At 48.0% G+C, this 21,162-nt stretch overlaps 1 protein-coding gene across 1 annotated transcript in view; it reads right to left on the reverse strand.

Moving 5' to 3' along the window:
* The window catches only part of DNAJC11 (DnaJ heat shock protein family (Hsp40) member C11), a 71,686-nt gene that overhangs the window by 20,548 nt on the left and 29,976 nt on the right, over positions 1 to 21,162 (reverse strand). Inside the window, exon 4 of the mRNA XM_030324506.2 lies at positions 15,073 to 15,174. Within this exon, the coding sequence (XP_030180366.1) occupies positions 15,073 to 15,174 (102 nt within the window). The remainder of the gene's footprint in view (positions 1 to 15,072; positions 15,175 to 21,162) is intronic.

Here is a 21,162-nt window from a genome sequence, read left to right on the forward strand (position 1 = left end):
AAAACCCCTGCATATTTACATCAGATGGCAGTCTGAATACTCTCGCCAGTGTTTTCCTCCTACTGAATGGTATAATCAGGCGGTGGCATACTTTCAGTGAAGGGCCACGGTGACTATTTTAGGTGTTGTGGATCCTACGGTCACTGTTGTAGAGGAGAACAGCCCACACCCAGCTGACCCCGGCTGTGCTCCGGTTCCAGTAAAACTCTCTTCATTCACCTTGAAATCTGAATTTCATACATTTTTCATGTCTCAAAATATAACTTTTTCTTTTGATTTTTTTTGATCATAAAAAATATAAAAACCATTCCTAGTTCATAAGTCACTTAAAACTGGGCAACTCCTGATTCGGTAAATACGCAGGGGTTTTGTTGTTTTTGGGGGGGATAATTCTTTTTTGACAAATTCTTCAGGCAGCAATAAAATTAAACATAGTGTATATTTAACAACAAAAACAAGCACTCAGTTTCCATTTTCTCAGTAAGTCGATGAATTTGTAACTTGTATGAAATGTTTTTCAACATCGACCATCCATCCATAGTGCTAACTCAGACCACACGAAAATTAAGTCTAAACTCCAGAGTCTCCTTTAATAGTTAGTTCATTGTTCTTTAAAGACCATGCCCGGAAGTGAAGGGTAGCAGCGGCAGGGATTTACAGATCAAATGGTAGTTCCTCTGTTAATTTCACTATTTTTCCATTCTAAGGTTTGTAATGCACACATGAAAGATAAAGCCATAGCTGTATGTGTGTTCGTTCTAGTAGCAAAAGAACCTCGCAGCTGCTAATGATGCCACTTTTATGTGAGTGTTAACCAGATGCTTCAAATAGAAAATCAGTTAATGTTAATAATTGTTTGATTAGAATTATAAATGTACAATGCTGTGAATTATAAGAAATGTATATTTGGTCATCTGAATGACTAAATGTATTATTGGTCTTCATCCACAAGGTTCCAGGCTCACAGCTCCAGAAACCCTAGAAATTTCTGGTGATGAGGACGATAAAAGTGTCTTCTGTTATGTTAATGAAGGCGACTTGTGGTCTCCACCCAAGGGCGGGGGGGGGGGGGGGGGGGGGGGGCAAGCCAGAGGCTGAATCAGCCAATGGCCAATGACTTAGGTCAGTCTGACTATGCAATGAGGCCTCCATAAAAATCCAAAAGGACTGGGTTCTGAGAGCTTCAGGTTGGTGAACACAGCGGAGGCACAGGGAGAGTAGGGTGTCTGGAGAAGGCACAGAAGCCCCCGTACCCATTCCCCAGACCCCGCTCTGGCTGCTGATTTGTAAACTGAAGTGTTTTCCTGAGTTCTGCAAGCCCCTCTAGAGAATTAAAAGAACCCAAGGGGGCGGGTGTTGGAATCTGCAGCCCTCAGTCATAGGCCTTGGGCTCGGGACTGGCATCTGAAGTGGGGGGTGGGAGCAGTGTTGGAGGACTGAACCCCTAACCTGTGCAATCTGATGCCGCCTCCAGGTAGACGGTGTCAGAATGGAGTTGGATTCTCGGACGCCCTGTCGGTGTCCAAGATTTGCTGGTTGTGTGCTGCCCTCATCCTCGGTGTGGGAATTGGGGGAACTCTGTGAGAAAATGTTACTGTAAACTCCAGTCAGAATGTTCCACAATGAATGTAAAATTTTGTTTTTGTGGTGACACTCGAATACCAGTTTTGGTAAAGTACAGCGTTACAGTACAAGTATCTTATTGAATCAAGAGACCTATGGAGTAGAAACAGTCTTGGGATTAGTTACAATGCACACAGATGCATAACCGTGTCAAAACCTGGGTAGCTCAGTCGGTTAGGCCTCTGACTCTTGATTTCAGCTCAGATCAGGATCTTGAGGTTGGGGAGTTCGAGCCCCGCGTTGGGCTCTGAGCTGACAGCAGGGAGCCTGCTTGGGATATTCTCTCTGTCTCTCATTCTGTCCTCCGCTGCTCGTGCTCTCCCTCTTCTCTCTCAAAATACATAAACAAACTTAAAAAATAAAATAAAACAGACAAAAAAAAAGCCGTGATAGTCTACCTATGGAAAAAAAGCTAAAGTTGTCAAAATGTACAAATATTTTTGTGTATGCAGAGTACCAGCAATTTTTTTGTGTGAAGCTGATTCTGAACACAAAAAAATGTGGCGTGCCAGTGCATTAAAAATTGAATATTAGGAATGTCTGAGTCTTTAAAGGACTCCTTTTTAAAATGGCACAATAAACCCTGTAGCTTTTAAAATATTTAAGAAATTGCAATCACTGGAAATAAAGCACGTAACTCTGAAATTGAGCTCCTGAGGAAGGACAAACAGCATAAGAGAGCCCCAACAGTTTTTTTCATTTAGAAATTCCATAATGGTATTTTGGAATATCTCAATTTTTGGTAAGAATCGTTGGGTGGAGCTGTCATCTTTAATTAGTTAAATTTATCTTCTATCCTGGAACAGAACGAAAAGGCCTTGCCTGCAGCTTTGTGGCTGGCATGTAAATTTGATGAAGCAGTCAAAAGATCATAAATAAAGACAGTTTATAAAAAAAAAAAATGTGTCAAAGAAAAATATTCCAAATGGAGGCAAAAAGACAATATCTATGAAAATACTTGGGCCAAAATATATGCTCCACAAGGTAGAAATTTAGAATTTAGACTATTTTCTTCTCAATTAAGAATACTATAGTATACAGAGAAGAATCAAATATGTTAAAAATTTCAAATTTACTAAATACAAGTGTAGAAGATGGTAGGCAATGTCATGAAAGGAAAAAAAACCACTAAAGGTACATTCTTTGGAAAAATAGTGGTGCCACAGTGAGGGAGTAAGAATCCAAAGAAGGCCTCCCAGTGGGTCCTGCCTGCTGGCATGTGACTCTTGCACAGAGCCCTCTCCTTGATTCTGCACAGGACTGGGACTTGCTTTTGTCCAACAGAGTGCAGTGGGTGTGAAGGTGTCGCCTTCAGAGCTAGGTCACAGGAAGACTCGAAGCTTCTTTCAGGCCTTTGGAGGTGCTTTCTGGGGAAGCTCACGAACACAGGACAATCTATGTCCCCTGAGACTGCTATGCCGTGAGGAAGCCCAAGCCATCCGGGGTTAGGGGGAGAAGAAGGAGAGCCACCTGGGAGGCACAAGAGTGCAAACGTCATCTTCAATGTGACCCAGCTGCCACTGGACTTCACCCATATGAGGAGACCCCCCAGGGAGAACCATGGTCAACCACAGGACCAGGAGAGAAAACCCAATTGTTCACGCGAGCCACTAAGTTTTGGTGTGATTGGTTATGCACTGATACATAACCAGAATGCAGACTATCAGAGACAAACACAACTGATTTACGTATGTGAATGTGTGCCAAAAATGATTCTGCTTCTGCTACTTTTATTTATTTTTTTAAGTAGGCTCGACATCCAACGTGGGGCTTGAACTCACGATCCTGAAATCAAGAGTCGCATGCTCTACCAGCTGAGCCAGCCAGGCGCCCCCGCTTCTGCCACTTTTCATGTTCACATAATCAATATAATTTTTAAAATCTGCTTTAATATACACAGGTATGTGTTTTTTTACAGGAAATATTTTATTTTTGAAAATAGGTTTTAAATAAACCATTTCATAGTTTCTCCAATATAATAAAATCAGTGTTGATCAATAAACATTTCAAAAAGCTGTAAAATTTTAATTATTTTAAGTACCTCTTTTTCTCTCTCAAAAATGTCCTGGGGTTTGGATGGGGAATGACGGTCACCCTATCCGGGCCACTGTCAGGATGCTGGCTCATAATGAATGATATAAGCCACTGGAGCGCCTCAGGCAGGATGGCTTGGTCCCACCCTAGTTTTGCAGGCTCAATCGGGCTGCTGTGCTGAGGCGAGGAAAGAGGCAGGGAGAGCGGTCAGGGGAGCCCCTTTGGTGATCCGTGCGGCAGGAACGGTGGCAACCACGGTCTTATCTCTGGGGGTTTCCTGACGGGCCGCCTCATTCAACTTGTTGGTCTCGGCAGGTTTCAGTTGGTTCTCTAAGGACAGGCAATCATATCCTACACAAAAAACTACAGCCCTTTCAATATTTACATCTCCTTTATTATCTGTCTAATTGCATTGGGTGAAAACTTCCAGAATGTTAAGTATGGTTTTCTTTCCTTTCCCAAAGAAAAATTTTAGAATGATACATCTTTGTGTTAACTTCACACTGACAATCAGCCTGTGTACCAAAGGGTAGAAGAGCCCTTAAAAGCCAAAAATATTGCTCAAGTCATCAGTTTTTCAACTATTTTGTTGTTTCTTTCCTTTTAATTTAAAAATTTTTAACGTTTATTTTAGAGACAGAGAGAGATCGAGAGAGACAGACAGACAGAGTGCGAGTGGGGTAGGGGCAGAGAGACAGAGACAGAGGGAGACACAGAATCCGAAGCAGGCTCCAGACCCCGAGCTGCCAGCACAGACCCCAACGTGGGGTGTGAACCCACCAATTGTGAGAGCATGACCTGGGCTGAAGTCAGACGTTTAACCGACAGAGCCACCACCCACGCGCCTGAGCGGTGACTTCTGAGACTCAACAGGCTTTGGTCCGAGTCTATGGAAAAGGACTCACCCAGAAAGGTCAAGAGAGCCACTGTACGGGATGTTAGGCTCAAGAGCCAGCCACACCCGATGAAACAGACTGTCCCAGAGCATGAGTGATCACATCATTCTGGGTGCACAAGGACATGTCTCTTAATATTTTCAAGAGTGGTTTGGATGTCTGCCTTCTGCTGTTCTCCCATTTCAAGGCGATAACCTTTTGAAAATGGGCTGGTCACAGTACCAGAACCGGATAGCTTTCTTCTCCGTGTGCTAACGAGGTATTTGGTGGCAACTTACCAACTCACTTTCAGGAACTTTCAAGACAATATGCTTTTATATGAGAAGTCACAACTTTGAGGGGTGAAAGATCTGAATTCTGACAGAAGATCAAAAAGATCAAGGAAAAGAGAAAGATAAAATAGATCTAATGCCGGGTAAACTAATGAGCCAGCGCTTTCCCAACAACTTTGCATCCAATGTATGGAGGTTTGTGTCCTTTTATTATTAAATTGTAATTAAATCACATTTTTCAAATAAAAAGAGTTTACAAAGCAAAATACTTGCACACTTCACTTTAGTTTTCTAGAGCAGGGTCATCGAACTTTTTCTGTCAAGGGCTAGATCACATTTTAGGTTTTGTAGACGGTTATGGCTGAAACCACTCAGTCTGTGCTGTTACTGAAAGCACAAAAAAGCCACAGGCCATACTTAAATGAATGAGCTTTGCTGTATTCCAATAAAACTTTATTTCAGAATACTGAAATTCAAGTTTCATTTTTATTTTTGACAGAGAGAGAGCAAGAGAGAGAGAGAGAGCGAGAGCGAGCTCGAGCAGGGGGCGGGGCACAGAGAAAAGGACACAGAATCCAAATCAGGCTCCAGGCTCTGAGCTGTCAGCACAGAGCCCGACTCAGGGCTTGAACCTATGGACTGTGCGACCATTAACTTAGCCGAAGTTGGACGCTTAACCGACCGAGCCACCCAGGCACCCCAAGTTTCATATCATTTTTATGTGTCACAAATTCTTCTTCTTCCTTTTTTCTTTTTTTTTAAAGTAGGCTAAATGCCCAGCATGGAGTCCAGTGAGGGGCCTGAACCCATGACCTGGAGATCAAGACCTGAGCTGAGATTAAGAGCCAGATGCTCAACCAACTGAGCCATCCAGATGCCCCTCTTGTGATTTTTTAAAAACCATTAAAGATGTAATAAAAACCATTCTTAGCTCACGGGCTGAAGAAACCTAGACAGTGGGCCACGGTTGGCTGAGCCTTGTGTTAGGGTACTCAATTCTGCCATCAGAGTATAAAAAGACAACACGATGATAGTTATAAAGTCCTTTACATGCATTCATGATACCGATGAAACACTGTCAGTGGGACAGGCAGCAGCTACAGATGCCCAACTAAGACCTCTGTGATCTGTTCCGGAGATGGAAGAATCAGTCTGTCGAGTAGGGCAGTTTCCGCTGCCCAGACCAGAAGCGACTGGGCTCCAGGGAGGACACTCCCCGTGGTTTCAAACCATCTTCAATCAGGCCACGGTAGTAAGAATATAACACGACTTAGCAAATGAATCTGACTTACTAGTTTCTCAGGTTTTGAACTACTTAATAAAAATCACCAACTCTTAAGATTCAAAGGTTCAGGGAGGTAAACATAGGAGGAAGAGATCACCTTTTAAGCATCTATTCCAACCTCTAAACTACAACCACACTGGACCACCAAATGAACCATTCTTAAGTCAACCCTGTTTTCTTCAACCATGAAATAAAAATAAGCACTGTAAGCAAGATGGCTTTTTGCCCTCACGCCTGCAGACTACTGCAGCAGCTCCAAGTCAGCCGCCATCTGACCTCCCTGGGAGCCTGCTAGTTTAGATGCAGAGTCCCCGGGAGCAGCCTGACAGACTCCTGTGCAGCTCCTCTGAGAATCTGCAGTTAAAAAACAGTTTTTTTAGTGTTTGTTTATTTTTGAGAGAGAGAAAGACGGAGAGTGAGCAGGAGAGGGGCGGAGAGAGGGAGACGCAGAATCTGAAACAGGCTCTGGGCTCCGAGCTGTCGGTGCAGAGCCCGATGCGGGGCTGGAACTCACGAATCCCGAGATCACGACCTGAGCTGAAGTCAGATACCTATCCAATTGAGCCACCCAGGCGCCCCTCTTCCCGACAGACTTTCAAACGAAGAAGCTGTGGTTGACAGAGTTGTGGCTATCTTCTTTTTTTTCCTTTTTTCTTTTGTTCTTCTATCTCGATGATGACGGACCAACAAAAGGCTTCTGGTACAATTACGTCCAATAACCAATGCGGATTTTTGGTTAAACCAACAGTATTGTTGTCTTGAAACCCTCCTCCCTCCCAAAGTGAGGCTCAAGGAATAACAGAGGTGATAGAGAAGAGGTGCTAACCAAGCCTTAGAAACTGGAAAAGGATGGAGATGGTCACTGAGCAGAGGAAGCTGAAACCAGGCCTCTGCTGGTAGAGGCACCGGAGGGACCAGGCACCCCAGGAGTTGCCTGCTTACTAAGGGGACAAGTGACAGAGGCCTGATCTTTGAAGACATCAAGGGAAGGCATGCCAGGTCTGGCGGGAGGGGTGGGGCAGGCCCTGGAAACAGGGTCATCTCCCAGCCCGCTCCCCCCCACGCCCCTACCGCAGCTAGGCCAGAGACTGGGGGTTTCCTCTCCAGAGAGCAACCACCCGCTGAGTAGAAGAGGCCTTTCAACACTAAGCTCTGTCGAGGATGGAGGGAGTTAAGGCTGCGAGTGACAAACCCTGCCAAGCCCGGGCTTTTCTGCCTCCCTCCTCGGGAGCAGACAGCCGGAGATTATGACCACACGTTCGAGGGAAATCTCCAACACGGAAGTCGGAAACCAAGTAAAGATCAGAAAGAAGGAGAAAGAAGCAGAGAATACAAACGCCAAAGAAAATGGCAAACAACCTGTAAGGAATATCCTTAGAAAAATAAGAGATGTTGCGTTAATCGTAAAAAACAGCGTTGTGAACACTATGTGTCAGGGACTCTCCCAAGTGTTCAACACGTGTTCCGCTTCAGCTTTTCACTGACGACACTGCCACTGTCTCCACTTCACAGATGAACACGCCGAGGAACAAAGAGGTGAAGTGTCTGAGATGGGATGCGAACGCAGGGCATCTGTCTCCACAGCTCAAAGCACCAGAGCCCCACTTTGCACCTTCCCATGAATTAGAAAAACAACACATCTGAGAAGAGGAAACTTCGTGGATGTTAAAAAATAGAGCAGGAATATTCACGTTAAATATGAAGCTGTAACTAAATAGTAAGTTAGACTCACTTCATAACACGTGTCTCGACACACGTATACTGTCCAACGTATGCACACACACGCTTTATACTTAGCTGAGGATAAAGATACAACCAAGACTTTCTGAGGTATGCAGAGTCTGGAAAGCAAGGTGGTGACATCTCTTAAGAGCTGAACATCAATTTTATATCTAGGTGTTCGTGGACACCCCTGCACGTGTGTGCACGAGGAAACAAGCACGAGAACACGCGGAATGTTCTTTAACAGCAAAACCCCGGAAATGAGGGTGGTTGAGCTGGTTTACAGCAACGACAATGAACGAGCCACAGCCTCACGAGAAACACATAGACTCCAAAAGAGTATGAGGTGTGGGTAGAAAACAAGTCCCAGAGGACTACTGATAGCATGGTAGCATTTTTATAAAGCTGAAAAATAAGACCCAAACAGTGTATTACTTAAGCCTACATCCCCCTTTTTTTTAAATGCTTATTTATTTATTTTTAGGAGAAAGAGAGAGAGAGAGAGAGAGAGCGCGCACGAGCGGGGGAGAGGCAGAGAGACAGGAAGACAGAGGATCCCAAGCAGGCTCTGCAAAGTCAGGAGAGAGCCCAGTGTGGGGCTGGAACCTTGAGATCAATGACCTGGGCCGAAGCCGGACACTTAACCGACTGAGCCATCCAGGCCGCCCCAAGCATACACACAATTTATTGCAAAATTTAAAAAGCAACACAAGGATGGCCATTTGGATTGTGTTTCCTTCTGGCAGGGGGGTGGGGCAGGCGGGGGCCATGGAAGCGGATGCAAGGTGTGGGCAGTACTCTTGTCCTGGGGTCAGGCGGTGGGGTCCTACATGTTCCTCACTCCTATTACGGTTTATACATTACACGTAATCCTTTGTATGTGTATATATGCGTAGTCCTTACGTTATTTTTTCTTTTAAAAGACTTAGAGCAGAAAAAAAAGGACAAAGAAATTTGCCTTCCAGGCATCTTTTATAATGAGCTACTGGAGGATGCCCAAAAAAGGATCAATCAGGAAGACAGGGAGGCGGAAAGCCAACCCAGGAAAGGGTTGGGCCTCCGAGCTCCTCGAGGACAGGGAGGTTCTGTTTGGTGCAGCTCAGGATGTTGACTGAACGAAAAGGCATTCCTAGGAAGCTGGTGAGGAAAGTCCTGGGGCCCCAGCTGTACGCAGGCCTGGAAAGCAGGGTCCAGACTGGAATGGGAGCAGGGAGGATGAAGCGGGGATCCTGGGGGCGGGGGGTGCCACCAGGATGGGTGAGAGTATCTAAGGAGTGAGATGGAAGGGGGAAGGTTGAATCCAACAGTCTGGAAACGAAGTAGTGACAGATTTATAGAAAGCTCGTCAAAGGAACCTAGGGAGAGAGAGAGTTACTAACACCGTGAGGAAAAGGCCTTTCGAGAAAGGTCTGGTAGTCGTGGTACGCCCGCCTGGCTCAGCTGAGCATTTATTTGGTGAACCTTCACTTAACTCCAAGGGCGATTATAACCGTGCCAGGTGGACAAGGACGCTGGCTGGGGAACTGCATCCTTATCTTTACTGACGGGGGGGGGGGGGGGGGAGGGGGGGGGGTGGACCGGAAAAACAGAACAGTGTAAACGTGCAACTCAGGAATACAGAAGAAACGTCTGAATCAAGAGCTCAGGGGGCAGGAGTCAGGTGGGAAAGACGGGTGCTGGGAAGGGCGGCTGCTTGTTTCTGCAGTAAGCCTGGTACCCGACTGCGTAAACTACTTACGCGTATTACTCTGACCACAAAAACCTGCAAAAAATTTCCCCACACCTTAGACTGCAAAACTAGCATCTACTTAAAAATGATTAAAATCTTAGAAAGGTCTTATATGCATATTTAAAAATCCGTCGACTTCTTGTGCCACGGAGTCTCAGAGGCCTCCTCTTCAGGAGGAGCTAACATAACCAAGGGACACCACGACTCCCAGGCAGGGCCTGGAGACCGCCAGAGGTCATCAGAGCGCTCCAGCCGGGACGGAGCACCACCCGCCGGCCTGGCACCCACTCCCACACTGGCTCTGTGAACAGCCGGGAAAACTTATTTTTATCTTAATTACATAACTGCCCCCCTTCCCCCCACTTGGAAGATGCAGGTCCCTGCTGCTCTGTGTTCGGGACGAGATGGTGGATGAAAGTGCGGTTTCCTTCAGCCCCCAGCAGCCCACCTCGTTCACTGCTCCTTAGACCGAGCCAAAATCATCTCCGTGCCGTCGGTTCTGTTCTCTCGAACTGTCACAAATTAAGGCCAGTTGCTGCTTTTCAACAGGGAAATGGAGATGTGCCTCTTGGCCCTCAGCTGCTAACGATTTCCACCATCACTGTTCCAGACACACTGGTCTCTTTGCCTCTACTCGAACATACCGGATCCAGTATCCCTCTGCACTGGCTGCTCCCTCCATCCAGAAGGCTCTTCCCCGATATCCACACGGATAACTTGTCTCATCTTTGTTCCAATGTTATCCTCTCAGCAAGGCCTGACCACCCTATTTCAAATTGCCTTCCCCCCCCCGGACCTTAACCTAGCTTCCCGCCATAGCACGGTCACGTTCTAACGTATTATATGCTTCATGTATTGTGTTTATTGTCTCTCTCGGCTAGTACCCAAGAGGGCAGGGTCTTGTCTGTTATTCTCTGCCGCACGTCCACATCTGGCACGGGATCTGGCTCCTTACAGGCACCCAATTTAAACTGCTTTGTGTATAAATGAATCCTCTTTATCGTACTCATTCCCAACCTGCAAAATACTCTAAACTGTTGTTAACACTGAGTCAAATAAAGACCACCATTTCCCCGTCTCCCCTTCTCTTAGCTAGCACGTCTAACCTTGCCATTCTAGTTCACTGGGATCTTTTAGAATCTTGGTTTTGTCCTTCGGCCTTGGGTCACCTGTGAATATGACAAACACATCTTCACTGACATCGTTCACAGAAATTCTGAGCATGACAAGTTACAGCCTTTCTCCCATGAGGAGAAGCTTCTCACCAGGCTGGGGATGATGCATTAATCAACCCTCTTTGAGTAGAATCAGGTGTTCATTCAGCCAGGAATGTTTCATTCTGAATTATTTTCATGTTTGTATTTTATCTGGCCATAAGGATAATGTGAGAAATTTCTGTCAAATGCATTCTCAATTACTAACTGAAAATTCCACCCAAAGAGGCAATCGCTTTAAGAGGCACTGTGCAGTTTGCCTGTTTTATAGCTGACGAGCCCATGGTGGCTCTTGTGAGATGGTCTCTGCAGATTCATTCTGGGATCAAAGTCAGAACCCATGTTCTCTCATGTTGGAGGATCAATCTCAAACTTACCAGAGTTTCCAAGGACGCCACCCCCCTGGGCCTCCCTCCCTGCATAAACCGAAGCCTCTAATTCTGACGCCTTGTTTCTAAGTGGTTACGCCACCAGGATGGGGACAGCAGCCGGCCCTTCTCTTCTGCAAAAGCTCTGCTTTATCCAACAGCCTTCTCGGACTCGGTCCCCTCTTCCGTGCCAACTTCCCAATTTCTTCACTCTCGACAGCTGCCCATTTCTGCACACATTATGTCGCCCCTTCCTGACATTGAGCGCAACCAACATATGGGCTCGAACAGCTTTTCTTCTGTACGACTTTCCTGTCAGCGAAGCCAAGTCAGTTTATGACATCAGAGTCATTTCCACCGAACAGACTGAAGTCATAGCCACAGGCTCATTCGGATGCCTATAATCATTAGCCATGGCAAGTGAAACACGGCTTTTCAAAAACCCTTTAAAAATAATTGAGTAATGTAATCCTGTGTCTTTATGAAAACACTCTGGGATTTAAAAATATTTTTACTGTTATAGGTCTTCCTTGATACATTTTTTAAATGTTTCCTGATACAGCTGGATTCTATTTTTAAGCTATTACAGGAACCAAACCAATAAGCTGGCCTTTCTAAAATCAGAAAGGAGGTCTTGCCAGGCAGTTTATGTTAAGCTCTGTACAGCGAAAGGAGAATGGAAGGTCCAGGAAATAATGTGCCGATCTCCAGAAACTGTTATGTAAAGGGGTCAGAAAGCAAGCAGTCCATACCCCCAGAGGCAGACAGTGACAGCCCCCCAACAGTCTTTGACTTAACAGTGTGCTTCACACGGGATGGGAACAAGTTCATTAGGAGGCAGTAACAAAGTCCCGACTGCGCTGCCTGAGACCTGTCATCGTTAGACTCCCAGAGTGGCTGCCGTCAGAGAGACAGGTTTATGGGCATTAACAAAGAAAGGAATGAAAATAATCAGTATGAAGTGAACATGGCACAGAACAACCCTACTGCATCATCTTAAGTCTCTGAAAGTCAAGACGCGTCGATGGATTAAGCAAATAAAACCAAGATCTTGAAGAGGGAGGGAGGGTGGCCATGGCGGTCCAGTCAGAGTCCAGTCACGCACGGCGCACTCGGTGTGGAGGAGCCTCATCGTCTGTCCGGCCGCAAACTACCCCCTACGCCTGCTCAATGTGAGGGCCTGGGAGATCCCAGGACACCAGCAACCCAAGCCTCGCGTTTTCCAGCAGGGAACACGACTCTACTCTCACGCAGCAAAGACAGAAAACAGGGGCAATTAAACTAAGGACTTTGGAGTCTCTTGACCCCAAGCAGTGGGCTTTGTGGCAAACCTTTCATTTCACCCAAGAGGAAACAGAGCGAAGACTGGAGAAGTGACCTGACCCCGGGCTCAGAACAAGAGGGTGGAATCAGAATCCCAGTGCAGGGCTCCGGACTCCAGGTGGAAAGCGCTATCGTGCTGCCTCTGGCGTCTGGGCGTGTGTGAGTGTGTGTGTGCACGCGTGCCATCGGTGGCTCCCACGCGGGAACTGGGGATTCCGCTCATCGTTTCTAAGCACCACTGTGCTTTCCAAAGCTCATTTCACACAAACCAAGACTCACAGGTAGCTGGCCACACTGAGACACCAGAAGGCCAAGGCCACGGGAGAAGGCTGACGGTGTTGTCAGAGGGCCACTTTGAAATCCCAACTGCCAGACCCCATCCAAACCCAAATGGGCCCAGAACTACCTGACCAAACCAAGTATTTCCCATGCAGTGCTGGAGGAGACACAAAAACAAAAGTTCTTAACCTCAATGGTACCTAATGAGTACCACTTTGCATTGACCCAGCACGTTTGTCTGTTTCCAATAAATTAACACCTATTTCCTATTGTTTCAATCATTTCCCAACTTGGCACGGTAGTCAGGAAGGTCAGGCGGCTTCGTTTTACAGATGAGAAAACTAAACACAGGTCACGCGCTTTGCTTCGGGTCCCACATCACTGTGTCAGAATATTTCCCATCTACCATTTTTTCCCACCTGACCTCTTTGCCCGTTCTCATACATACATCCCACCGGCAGATCCCTGCCCAACAAACTCTTACTGGTAACAACGGAGAGAAATGCCCATCCAAGTCTCAGACAGCAGTGCCACAAATGTGCTCGCCTGCCAGTCCCCTGTGACAACAGGTTGGTGCTGAGCCCGATGGACATCGGCAGTGTCCTTCCCCTGTGGCCTTAAGAGAGGAGATCTCCCCTTTCTTAGGATGAGAACATCCCAAACCTTTCCACTCATCATGAAAAGCAAAACCCTCAGAAATGGAATAAAAGCTCTCCTCAAAATGCTGCATGGCCAAACATCTGGTTATCACTCACTATTTCTGGTTAGAAAATGTCTTATTTATTTGGAAGCAGTTTATGGAAGTAGCAAAGTATTAGGAATTTTACAATAACTCGCACGCTTGTGTGAAATGGTCACAGCTGTGCTCTCTCATTCCACGAAAACATGGCCCGGAGACACGTTTCCACAGAATCCCAATAAGCAATCACTGCGCGCACCCAGATGGCCAATTTTATCGCAGGACACGGAGGCTCAGGCTACTGTGACGTTCTCTTTCCCCTTCATTGCTCGGAATGCAGCATAACTCCAGCCAGAACGGCAAAGATTCCACAGCAACAGCTTGCTCCCGCCAGGCCCCACCCCGTCTCCTCAACCCTCACTCCATCTGCCGACACCGACTTTCAAACCAGACCTCCCGCGGCGCGTGGCCCTGAGCACTGGCTCCGCGAAGGGAACCCCCGAGCACGGCTCAGGGCGCCACGGAGACCTTTGGTGCTCCCCACCGTGTCACCCGCCCCGAGTCGGTTCAGCCAGCGTTTCGATTCTCCACTCTCCTACGACCGTAAGACGGCCCCGCACCACTGACGCCATCATCTGCTGCAGGGAGGCTGGGCAGGAAGGAGAGGTGTCGGCATTTATAAATATACTTTGAAATGCAGGCTTCAAATAGATGGGAGTGTTCTGAAGATACGGTCCTCTAAACGCTGTAGGAGTCTTGAAAAAAAATTCCCCTTTCTAGAATGTACTTGATCAGAAGTTCATATTATCACAATGCCCGGGCTGTAAGCCAGCCTCTGTTCTTTCTCTTTAGGAGATCTCAGGCTGCCTGCCAGGCCATCGGGCCACACTGAGGGAGTCCGGCTGCTGAGGGCCCTTGTCAAGTGCAGCCGAACAGGACACCGGGGCCACATTCGACTAGACATTCACACAACCGGCACCTCAAGTTGACGGAGACACCCCATTTGCCACAGGGCTGGCACGTGCGCTCTGGACAATCTGCTTCTCTAACAGATCAGAGGAGAAGGTATCATCCACAGGACCGAAAAGTAGCTCTCAGACACGGGCCCATCACTAGGTCACGGGACTCAAACTCCCTTGGGGACTTGATGTTGTTAAAGGGGGTCACCTCGTTGCCAGAACAGCCTGGTGACTGGTGTCCAGGGCACCGGTGTCCAGGCAGATCAGAGCCGGGGCCCTGCGTAAGGCAGTTTGGAAACATCCCACACCCCCAGTGCTGCAGGGAGTCCTGCTGCTTTGGAGCAGGGTCAGGTGGCTGCTGACAGTGTTCCTTGACTGTCACCCACCAAGGGCTTGGGCGGCACGACTGCAGGAAAGGGCCTCAGGGACCTTGCCTGTGCTGCCACCTGGGAAGTCCCCTCGGCTCGGGATGGGTTTGGTCTTCCCTGCACACGGTTCAAGGGTTCAAGACACTTTTCTCCAGGTCCTGAGCCGAAAGCCACCAGGAGCTGCTCTCCCGAAAGAGGCTGCTCTGAGATAAAATACGCACAATTTTGTTCCACCAATTCGGTCCGCTCTCACCACTGACCTCAGGCCTGCCGCCTGGCAGTGAGGCCTACGCCATCCTCACCGCCGCGGGCCCGGCTTACCTTGGGGTTGGTGCGCTGCTGCAGCCTCCTGTCCTCCCTCTCTCTCTGCAGCCGCTCAAACTCTTCCCTGATTTCAGCTGGCGTTCTCCTCCTCTCCACAACCTGCAGGCACAGTCAGAAGGAAGAGGCAGTTAAGGACCCAGAAAGCGAGGAAAACATACACCAAGAGTGGACATCGCTAACGCGGCGCATTTGCGTGGCCCAGGTCCAGCTGTTCCTCGCTCTGGGATTCCGAGAGCAGCAATGACACCCCGACAAGCCTTTCTCCCATGGACCCAGGCCCTGGTGAGCTCAGGCTCACGGTCGTATCTGCTCAGCTCTGCCCTCCGATCATCCCCAAGGCGATGCTTCCCCTCAGCTCTCCAGAGAGACGTAAGCGTGGTTTCCTTCGTTTCGGTAAACTTCTCTCTGACGCTGCAGGGATCTTACAGAGAATACGTCGCCTTAAGTCTCGTGGTCTAAATTTCCTAATGAGTCCCAGCCCAGTAATAAACGTTGAAGATGAAAGCAGAGAACGAAGGTGCTCACAACTGCCCTGTCATCTCTCCCCAGGGTGCTGGAGCCATCGCTGGAGATGCCTTCTGAGCTTCGGCCATCAGGCCTGGGCGTTTTTACACCGTGGGACTCTTCCCCCTTCAATATGATATGACCCTGAGAATGTATGATGCCAGATGGGCCTTAGCATAAAACAGTACTCAGGTACCAAAAGGCAGGCCACAATACTACTCAGCGATGCACAATGACAAGTCTATGAGAAAATAAGGCGTTCCGTTTTGGCTTTTCTTAGCTCATCACAAAATGGAGATTTCAAAGAGGCAGGAAAAGGCCACCGTGGGCCTCAGGCCCCACATCTCTGAAAGAGGGAACTGCACCACATGATTTCTAGGGGTCCAGGATGCCATGGCCTGCGAGAAACACCGAGAGTGGGGGCAGGCCGACAAAGTCATGAGATGGGTGGGGGACAAACCCAGAGAGCACATTCCTTGTATCAGTGGGAGAAACACAGAGGCGCCTCGAGAGGCTGCTCACAGAACAGCTAAAAAGGGAGGTGATGTGAGAAGAAGCAATCCTGGAAATCACAAGTTTAAAAAATTGTTTAAAAAAATACATGCTTACAGCAAAAAATCAAAATAGTACAGAAGGATATAAAGGAAAAAAGTACAATTGGCCTATAGCTCACTCCCTCTTCTCCACCATCCTCCTTCTCCCAGGCTGACATCTAGTTTTTAATGCATCTTCCTGGACACCCTCTGTGCATACATGTATGTGTGTGTGCATTCTCACATAAACCAGGTCACGTTCTAGGTTCTGTGTCCCTTTATTTTATCATTCAGCAATATAGAAAAATAAATACAAAAACTGGCTTAGCCAAAAGCACACTGAGAAATGTGTTTACTATGCTTTCAGGAAGTAAAGAGGAAAAAACAAGGAAAACAGCATTTCCGCCTCTAATAACCAGATGTAGTCAATAATTCCTAAAAACACGGGGCGCCCGAGTGGCTCAGCTGGTTAAGTGTCTGACTCTTGATTTCGGCTCAGGTCATGATCTCACAGTTCATGAGATCAAGCCCCGAGTCGGGCTCTGTGCTGACAGTGCGGAGCCTGCTTGGGATTCTCTCTCTCTGCCCCCGCCCCAGTCATGTGTGCACTCGCTCTCTCTCAAATGAATAAACTTCAAAAATAAAATAGAACACTTAAAAACCATCCAAGAACAAATGAAAGTCCTAAATGGCACGCCAGTGACTGCTTCGTTACCTCACAACAACACCCTCGGTCGTATTTAACTGACTCACCTACTTCTCCAAAGCTGAGGGCATGAGGCACCCACCCACCCGAAGTCCCTGCCCTGGACAGAGCGGAAGTGAGGCTCAGTGCTTCAGTTTCCATCACCCCCCCCCCCCCCCCCGCTGCGTCCTGTCAGCCTCTCCCTTCATCACAGAAAATAAAGACAAGAGAGCTTCAGGGAAATATAAGTAATCAACTATTCCATTTAACCGTGAAGGTCAAGACGGATCAGGAAAAAAGGATTTAAAATATTTTAGGAATTCTTTGTGACCTTGGGACCCAGATTCGGTGGGCCTGTGACTATGGAACCTACCAGTGGCGACCTACGTGACGCATTACCACGGCCAAGGGGGTCTGGATGGGAAGCGGAAGAGCCCCCTCCACGGGTCCCGGAGCAACCGGGCTGTTCTACTTGGACGAAAAGGCTTCACGCCGAGTAGTCTGCCCAACGGGACGCTGGTGTTGAGAGTGCAGACTGAGCACGAGTCTGACCAGCCAGACTTACCCAGCGACACTGACTCCGTGTATGTGGTGTATGTGCCTCTATACTGTTTTTTTTTTAAGTTTATCTATTTATTTAGAGAGAGTGCGAGTGGGGGAGGGGCAGAGAGCGAGGGAGAAAGAATCCCAGGCAGGTTCTGCGCTGTCAGCACGGAGCCCAATGCAGGGCTTCAACTCACGAAACTGGTGGAGAGATCGTGACCTGAGCCGAAACCGAGAGTTGGATGCTTAACCGACTGCGCCACCCAGGCGCCCCTATATTGGTATTTTTAAAATAGATTCGTAAGATTCCAGGAATTAAGACCAGAAAGTGTCAGGCTCCACAGAGGCCAGAGCAGAACAAGATTTGTTTTCAAAAACTCGATAGCTGCCTCACCTCTATCGGCTGGATCAATAGGTACAAATCCCTTTCCCTCTCCCACACTCCCTGGTGAACTGAAGAGGCAGATGCTCCACAGGGGTTAAGTCATCCCATTTCTAGTCAATTTTACAGGAGTTTTGGCAAAGAACTGGCGCATAATCAGAGCTAACTGCAAAGTCAGGACGGCTGGCACCTCCCGAGCAGTGAGGGGCCGGGCAGGGCATCTCGCTCCAGCTTCCAAGGCCCCCGGCCTTTATGCTCTCCTTCACACGGCGTGCACTCTGGTGGGGACGGAGGAAGACCAGGCTAGGGGCAGGTTGCCGTCTTCCATCTTGGTCACCCTCAGACATGTGCCCTCCCGTGCACCCAGGAGCACACCTTCCCGAATGGCACTACAGCTGGTAAATACCAGACGTTCTCGATGACAGAGCGTATCACGTGCAGCCCGTGAATCCACACACCTGGACTGTTCGCCTTAACCATCCATTCACCAACTAGTTCTGTCCCTGCGTTAGCCAGGAAGACTGACTTCCCTTGTGGGAGAGGGGACAGGGACCCTGAAAAGCAAGGCAGCCTGGCGAAAAGCAGGCTGTCCCACACTGCCTCTGACCTCCTGGTGGCCTCAGCGGGGGTCCCCTGATCTCTCACTTCAGATCCCTGCTATAAACTACAGGATTCCCGAGGTACCGTCTGGTCTGAAAATTCTGATTCTAGCTACCTGACTTTTGTTTTGGAATAATTCTAGAAGATTACTTAGAACTTTAGAAAAACGACAAAGATAGTACAGAAAGTTCCTGTACACCCTTCACCCAGCTTCTCCCGATGTTCACACCTTACGTAACCACGGGACGGCTGCCAAATCTCAAAACCAACCTTGGTGTGCTACCGTGAACTGAACTCAGACTTTCTGGATTTTACCAGTTTTTCCACTCGCATCCCTTGTCTGTTTGGGGATCCGGTCTAGGCTCTGGGACTGCATTCAGTCATCCTGTCTCCTTAGTCTGTGAGAGCTTTCAAGCCTTTGTTTTCATGATCTTGGCCACACTGTAGCTCTTGGTAATGCAGGTTACCTTCTTAGACACGGTAAGACTGACGTCTAAGAGAGCGGAAGCAGTGAAATAAGGACAAAGTAAGGGGCTGCAGACAAAAGTAGACAGTGAACAGTCTGGGCCAAAGGACACGATGTACTGTCTTGCCAGGGCTACTGAGGCATGTGCTCTCCATTCCGCTGGCGAGCTGTTAGCAGACTGAGCACCACCAAGCGTTCCCAGCTCAGGGTGAGCCTTGCCACTCTGAAGCCAATCTCATTTCCAATGTGGGTATCCACACAAACCCGCTAACCAACTTGGAAAACTGAAAGGGCTAGCTTTGCATGTGGGTGTGCCTGAACCTCTGCATCTCGTTCCCGTGGAATCCTGCCGGAGAATGACAAAGCCTCTTGAAGGTTAAAAGACAAAAACAAGGGGGGGCGCCTGGGTGACTCAGTCACTTGAGTGTCCGACTTCGGCTCAGGTCATGATCCGTGGTTTGTGAGTTCGAGCCCCGCCTCGGGCTGCTTCGGATTCTGTGTCTCCTCCTCTCTCTGCCCCTCCCATGCTCATGCTCTGTCTCTGTCTCTCAATAGTAAATAAACATTAAGAAAAAGACAAAAACAAGGAATGAAAACTTACCTAATGACTGAATGTAGGATACTTAGTGCAGCCTGAACAAGCTCCCATTTGCTCCCCAGCGGCCACCAAAAGAAGGGGGTGACCCCTCTGCTGGACAGGGAGTGGCCACTACGCCTGGGGTGGGCTCTTACATCTCTGGACTGAAGGCGCTAGGATTCTGACAGCACCCTTTGGCGACTACCCCATCTGTTCAGACTAACAGATGTGGGGCAAATGGATACCATCAGCAATTAGAAAATAACACCAGCAACAGCATGAAGGGAACTCAGCTTCCTCCCTGGGGAAGCAGCTCTGACTGATGCAGGAGAGTCCTCGTGTGAACCAGCCAGCAGCGGGAGGGGTCTCCTCTTAGGAGTGGCGATGCCAGCCCCACAGAGCGCTCCAGAGTTCACTGAGACTCTTCATTCACAGCCTGAATGAGGGGCTCAATTTTCCCCTCATGTGTTAGACACGGATACATCTCTTAGTGCACATCTGGGAGGGGATCTTCAGGTGTTCTTCCTTGAAGTCATTTTTATATTCAGTGAAGGCTTAGAATCAATGCAAAAAAAGCCAATTCTGATCGATGAGAACTTGATTTTCTTAAAGTAGCTTACTAAAATATATGCATATAAAAACTTACCCATTCACCATCCATGACTGCCTACATACTTGTATAATCACTACTGTGCATGCGGTTTTGCTTTGTTGCTAATAGGGAGATAATTTGGTTTGGTGATAGGAAACCACACAATATTTTGCCAGGAAGATGTTACCCCACCGCTCCATTAGTTGGGATGATGCTGCTGGGAATGAACAACCCTGACTGTGAAGGGAGGGGCATGTAAGAGAAGTCTGCAGCCTTTCTGCGGCGCTGACTGCTACCACGAAACACTATAACCGACCCACGTCTTCAAAAAACAAGGGAGCTTGAATGTGGTGGACACAAGGTGAGGAGAAAGTCAGTAAATACAACAAGATTCTATTTTCCTTTTAGGATGAAAAAATGCTTAGCTATTAGACCTAACACTTTGCTACGATGAGCTAATGTGACCTGAAGCACTGCTATTTCCATCAAACCAAAGGCCAGAAATCGACTGCCTGCTGGAGCCAGGCAGGACACGCGGATGAAGGGCAGGCCCGATGTAAGACCACGGGAGGTGCTGAGTGTCGGGAGGGTCGACGGCACAGCCTTGCCCACAGGGCAGAGGCTCAGGAGATCTGGTGGACTGCTGTTCCTCGCAGGGGAAGTCAGATACACTGCTACCAGATTTTCTGATTTTTCCAAGAGAAGACAGACAACTGGACTTTTATGCAAAACGTCCCGAGTTTTAAATGATAGCGACTACAACTTGTTGTGTGGGCAACCAAAACATGGCCATGGGTGGAACATGGCCCACAAACCACCAATATTAAGCAGCAGTGGAAAGGGAACCAGAAGCTGTCTCGCTTCTCTTGTACTCTTTATCCCACGGTCTGTAGAAGGTTTTAATGCTAGTTAGAGGAGACAGGCTTACAGGCTTGAGATTCAATACCAAAAGAACATCAGGGGTGATTTATACAGTGATGAGAAAGAAATCAACAATGGCCAATTTAACATTAACAGCCTCCTACAATTTCTGGGGCGTCAAAACCCAAGTTTCTTTAATGAAATTAAGTACTAACACCTATATGTTCTTACAGCAACTTAAGGGTTTTCCCCCTGGTTTTCGTATTCATCTTCCCCTATCTTCCCATCTGATCCTTGTGCCGCCCCTCCCCCTCCCCGCACTCGTAACATGGACCTGCTCGAGG

This window comes from Lynx canadensis, chromosome C1 (assembly GCF_007474595.2).
Source record: "Lynx canadensis isolate LIC74 chromosome C1, mLynCan4.pri.v2, whole genome shotgun sequence".
Lineage (NCBI taxonomy): Eukaryota > Metazoa > Chordata > Mammalia > Carnivora > Felidae > Lynx > Lynx canadensis.